At 42.7% G+C, this 5,853-nt stretch overlaps 1 protein-coding gene and 1 pseudogene across 1 annotated transcript; both read left to right on the plus strand.

Moving 5' to 3' along the window:
* The first annotated feature begins 3,038 nt into the window (after positions 1-3,038).
* On the plus strand, positions 3,039-3,808 carry LOC105717851 (phosducin-like protein 3). The gene has a single exon (XM_064362874.1). The coding sequence runs from the start codon at positions 3,061-3,063 to the stop codon at positions 3,778-3,780; it is 720 nt and encodes a 239-aa protein (XP_064218944.1). The 5' UTR covers positions 3,039-3,060; the 3' UTR covers positions 3,781-3,808.
* Positions 3,809-4,707: 899 nt separating this feature from the next.
* Positions 4,708-4,800, plus strand: LOC135269162 (small nucleolar RNA U13; annotated as a pseudogene).
* The last annotated feature ends 1,053 nt before the right edge of the window (positions 4,801-5,853 follow it).

Consider the following 5,853-nt stretch of genomic DNA (forward strand, 5'->3'; position numbering starts at 1 on the left):
GGAGGCCTGGGGCTGGCTGAGTCATCTAAGTGTGTGATTGTTTTTCTTCCTGTTTGCAAAATGAGAATCAGTTTCCAGAGGGGATACATAGAGCAAAATTAAACATTTCCCTCCAAGCCTCCAAGCATCCTCGCAGTGGAAGGCTTCCCAAGCAGCATCACTGGGTAACCTTCCGTTGTCACTATCTGAAACAACTGAGAGGAAGAATGGCAAATTTCTTTTCTTTCTTTTTTTATTTTTTTTGAGACAGAGTCTCGCTCTGTCGCCAGCCTTGAGTGCAGTGGTATGACCTCAGCTTACTGCAATCACCACCTCCTGAGTTCAAGCAATTCCCCTGCCTCAGCCTCCCAAGGAGCTGGGATTACAGGCATGTACCACCATGCCCGGCTAATTTTATTTTGTATTTTAGTAGAGACAGGGTTTCACCATGTTGGCCAGGATGGTCTCTAACTCCTGACCTTGTGGTCCACCAGCCTTGGCTTCCCAAAGTGCTAGGATTACAGATGTGAGCCAGCCACTACACCCGGTCTTGTTTTGTTTTGTTTTGTTTGAGATGGATTCTTGCTCTGTCACCCAGGCTGGAGTACAGTGGCATGATCTTGGCTCAGTGCAACCTCCGCCACCCGGGTTCAAGTAATTCTCTTGCCTCAGCCTCCCCAAGTAGCTGGGATTACAGGCACACCCCCACCATGTCTAGCTAATTTTTTTTGTATTTTTAGCAGAGAAGAGGTTTCACCATATCGGCCAGGGTAGTCTTGATCTTCTGACCTCATGATCCACTGGCCTTGGCCTCCCAAAGTGCGGGGATTTCAGGCGTGAGCCACCGAGTCTGGCTGGAATGGCAAATTTCTTATCCAAAGATAATGTCTCTCTAAATCCATCTTTTTTTTGAGACAGAGTTTCATTCAGTCACTCAGGCTACAGTACAGTGGTACGATCTTGGTTCACTGCAAACTCCACCTCCCAGGTTCAAGCGATTCTCCTGCCTCAGCCTCCCAAGTGGCTGGGATTATAGTCATGTGTCACCACACCCAGCTAATTTTTGTATTTTTAATAGTTTACCATGTTGGCCAGGCTGGTCTCGAACTCCTGGCCTCAAGTGATCCACTGGCCTTGGCCTCCCAAAGTGCTGGAATTATAGGTGTGAGCCACCATGCCCGGCCTAAATTCTGAAATCTTTATAGATGAAATGAATTACTTCAAAATAATGCAGGAGAGGCAGATTGGGTACATGTATAGATTAGACCAGGTCAGTCTGACGTGATGGCTGATGGGTATGTGAGGGATTTTTTTTAATCAATAAAAGTTTGTTGTTTTTAAACAGCAAAACATTTTTTTAAAATATAATATCCAATGAGAACACATGGACACAGAGAGGGGAGCATCACATACTGGGGTCTGTGAGGGGAGGGACAGTGGGAGGTGGGGAGGTGGGGAGGGATAACATGGGGAGAAATGCCAGATATAGGTGATGGGGAGGAAGGCAGCAAACCACATTGCCATGTATGTACCTAGGCAACAATCTTGCATGTTCTTCACATGTACCCCAAAACCTAAAACGCAATAATATATATATATAATATCCAATACTTAATATGTATCAAGTATTTTTTCTTTTTAAAAAAATTTCATATCTCAATTATACCTAAAAGAGTCTTTTTAAAGTTAATGTTCTCTTTCTTCTTTTTTCTTTTTCTTCTTTTTTTTTTAGAGATGGAGTCTTACTCTGTTACCCAGGCAGGGGGTGCAGTGGTGCAATCATAGCTCATTGTAACCTTGAACTCCTGGGTTCAAGTGATTCTTCTGTCTCAGCCTCCCCAGTAGCTGGAACTACAGGCATGCAACCACACCCAGCTATTTTTTTTTTTTTTTTTTTTTAGAGATGGGGTCTTGCTATTTTGCCCAGCCTGGTCTTGAACTTCTGGCCTCCAGTGATCCTCCCACCTCAGTCTCCCAAAGTGTTGATATTACAAGAATTAGCCACCACTCCTGGCCTAAAGTTAATATTCTTTTTTTTTTTTTTTTCTGAGACGGAATTTCGCTCTTGTTACCCAGGCTGGAGTGCAATGGCGCAATCTCGGCTCACCGCAACCTCCGCCTCCTAGGTTCAAGCAATTCTCCTGCCTCAGCCTCCCGAGTAGCTGGGACCACAGGCGAACGCCACCATGCCCGGCTAACTTTTGCATTTTTAGTAGAGACGGGGTTTCACCATGTTGACCAGAATGGTCTTGATCTCTTGACCTCGTGATCCACCTGCCTCGGCCTCCCAAAGTGCTGGGATTATAGGCGTGAGCCACCGCGCCCAGCCTAAAGTTAATATTCTTTAACAAAGCCATTCCACTTTTAGGAAATTAGCATGAAAGAGATGAAAGCAGATTACTAGAAAGAGCTGGGTGGCTCATAATTGCAAAAAAAGAAACTAAAAAAAATGCCTATTAATAAAAGACTGCATAAAAAATACGGTATGCCTGTTCAATAGAATACTAGGCACTGTTTTAAGAAAAGATTATCTCATTAGTCATTCAATACTGGGGGCAGGTTCAACTACTTTCCCTTCTGGTTTTCATCTCTTCGTTAGACTTGTCTCTTGCTTTTTGATACTAGTGCTAGTGAGTGGGCACCTTGATGTTGAGATGCATTAGGAATGGAACAAGTTAGTCCTTTCTTGGTATGAGGTAGAGAAAGTAAACAAAATAAATAAAAAATAAAATAAAACAGATGATATGAGGCTGGGCGCGATGGCTCACGCCTGTAATCCTGGCACTTCGGGAGCCCAAGGCGGGTGGACCACTTGAGGTCAGGAGTTCAAGATCAGCCTGGCCAACATGGTAAAACCCCATCTCTACTAAAAATATAAAAATTAGCCAGGCATGGTAGCGTGCGTCTGTAATCCCAGCCACTTGGGAGGCTGAGGCAGGAGAATTGCTTGGACTCAGGTGGCAGAGGTTGCAGTGAGCCGAGATTGTACCACTGTATTCCAGCCCAGACCACAGAGCAAGACTCCACGTCAAAAAAAAAAAAAAAAAGGCCAGACAACTGACTTGAGCGATTGGAAACAAGATGCAGGACCCCAACGCAGACACTGAGTGGAATGACATCTTACGCAAAAAGGGCATCTTGCCCCCCAAGGAAAGTCTGAAAGAATTGGAAGAGGAGGCAGAAGAGGAGCAGCACATCGTCCAGCAGTCAGTGGTGACAACATATGAAGATAAGACTTTGGAAGAGCTGAAGGATCATGAAGACGAGTTTAATGAGGAGGATGAATGTGCTATTGAAATGTACAGATGGCAGAGACTGGCTGAGTGGAAAGCAAGTAAACTGAAGAATAAATTTGGAGAAGTTTTGGAGATCTCAGGGAAGGATTATGTTCAAGAAGTAACCAAAGCCGGTGAGGGCTTGTGGGTCATCTTGCACCTTTACAAACAAGGAATTCCCCTCTGTGCCCTGATAAATCAGCACCTCAGTGGACTTGCCAGCAAATTTCCTGATGTCAAGTTTATCAAAGCCATTTCAACAACCTGCATACCCAATTATCCTGATAGGAATCTCCCCACGATATTTGTTTACCTGGAAGGTGATATCAAGGCTCAGTTTATCGGTCCTCTGGTGTTTGGTGGCATAAACCTGACAAGAGATGAGTTGGAGTGGAAACTGTCTGAATCTGGAGCAATTAAGACAGACTTGGAGGAAAACCCTAGGAAGCAGATTGAAGACGTGTTGCTGTCCTCAGTGCGGCGCTCTGTCCCCACGTGGAGGGACAGCGATTCCGACAGGGACTGAGGCTGCAGCTGCTATCACATACCAAACTTTCTGTGACAAATTGTCTGAATTTTTTAAAAAAGGAAAAAGCAAGAATGAATCCTTCTGATTTTTAGTTTTGTATAAATTATGTTTTAAATCTTTACATTTTGGAAATAATCATTGCTGAAAATTCTGTTAAATATTTTACAACTTTTTAAATTATAGTATTTCCTCTAAAAAAAATTAAAACCAGCTCTTGGTATGGTAAATGTTTGTTTTTCTCATTTATATTTTACGTATTTTTTGACGTAACTATAAAAAGAAATTTAGTTTTAAATAAATGTGAATAAATTATACGTTGGAAAATTGCAAACTAAGCCTTATAGACACATTGTTTTATTTCATAAGAGCAATGAGATTATCAACTCTGTAGGAATGGTCTCTAGGACAAAAGAATCTTTGTATTTATCCTATTTAGAAGAAACAAAATTTTTGTGAAACATTCTCATCAAAATAACTGAAAGGTTTCAATTTACTGGCATATTTGGTTAAATGTGTTTTCTCTAAAATAGTTTATCTCAGACTGTTAACTAATTTTTTTAGGGGGGATGGAGTTTTGCTCTGTTGTCCAGGCTGGAGTGCAGTGGCATGATCTCAGCTCACTGCAACCTCCATCTTCTGGGTTCAAGTGATTCTCCTGCCTCAGCCTCCCGAGTAGCTGGGATTACAGGTGTGCACCATCACAGTCACACCCAGGTAATTTTTGTACTTTTAGTAGAGACGGCGTTTTACCGTATTGGCTGGACTGGTCTCGAACTCCTGATCTCAAACGCCTGATTCACTTGCCTCAGTTTCCCAAAGTGTTGGGATTACAGGTGTGAGCTACCTTGCCTGGACTGTTAACTAATTCTGATTACTATAAAAGGACATTATATTATTTTTTGGAAATATATAAACTATCTCAAACTCATTTTGTGTTTCATAAGTGTGATCGCGTGCATGTGTGAGATGTGTCCCCCTCAAATATTGTTAGGCTGTTGGCACATTACCCATATGACATAAAAAAAAAAAAAATCAAGATGTTTTGTGTACCAGATCCTGTTAGCATTTTTAAATTAATGAACATTGATACTAAAAAAAAAAAAAAAAAAAAAAAAAAAGGCCAGATGCGGTGGCTTACGCCTTTAATCCCAGCACTTTGGGAGGCTGAGGCAGACAGATCACCTGAGGTCAGGAGTTTGAGACCAGCCTGACAAACGTGAAGAAACCTCATCTTTACTAAAAATACAAAAATTAGCTGGGTGTGGTGGCATGCACCTGTAATCCCGGCTACACAGGAGGCTAAGGCAGGAGAATCCTTGAAACCAGAAGGCAGAGGTTACAGTGAGCGGCAATTGCGCCATTGCACTCCAGCCTGGGCAACAAGGGTGAAACTCTGCCTCAAAAAAAAAAAAAAATTTAAATAAATAAGTACATAAAAATAAAATATGATATGAAAGCAAAAAATAAACTAAGAAAAAATATTTCCATCCCAAATTACAAAGAAATAATTTCCCTCACATATAAAAATGTCCTTTTTATGTTAATCAACAACTCACATGCACATGCAAATAGTCCAAGAATGTGAAAAAGAAATATGTGTTTGTATATGTGTGTGTTTGCACAAATTAGCAAAGGTCACAGTTTGATAACACACCCTATTAGGAATGAAAATGAGTACAGGCCAGGAGTGGTGGCTCACACCTATAATCCCAACACTTTGGGAGGCCAAAGTGGGGACATTACTGGAGCCCAGGAGTTCAAGACCAGCCTGGGCAACACAGGGAGACCCTATTTCTACTAAAATACAAAAATTAGCCAGGTGCGGTGGCACACACCTGTAGTCTCAGCTTGGGAGGCTGAGGCGGGAGGACTGCTTGAGCCCAGGAGGTTAAGGCTTCAGTGGACCGTGATGCCAAGATTGAGCCACCACACTCCAGCCTGGGCAACAGAGCAAGAGCCTGTCTTAAAACAACAAACAGGGCCGGGCGCAGGGGCTCACGCCTGTAATCCCAGCACTTTGGGAGGCCGAGGCGGGTGGATCACGAGGTCAAGAGATCGAGACCATCCTGG

The sequence above is a fragment of the Aotus nancymaae genome, unplaced genomic scaffold (assembly GCF_030222135.1).
Source record: "Aotus nancymaae isolate 86718 unplaced genomic scaffold, 86718_ANA_hifiasm-v0.15.2.pri h1tg000049l, whole genome shotgun sequence".
Classification (NCBI taxonomy): Eukaryota; Metazoa; Chordata; class Mammalia; order Primates; family Aotidae; genus Aotus; species Aotus nancymaae.

Coding starts and splice junctions, on each gene's coding strand:
- LOC105717851 (XM_064362874.1), top strand. CDS start 3,061: ATGCAGGACCCCAACGCAGACACTGAGTGGAATGACATCTTACGCAAA.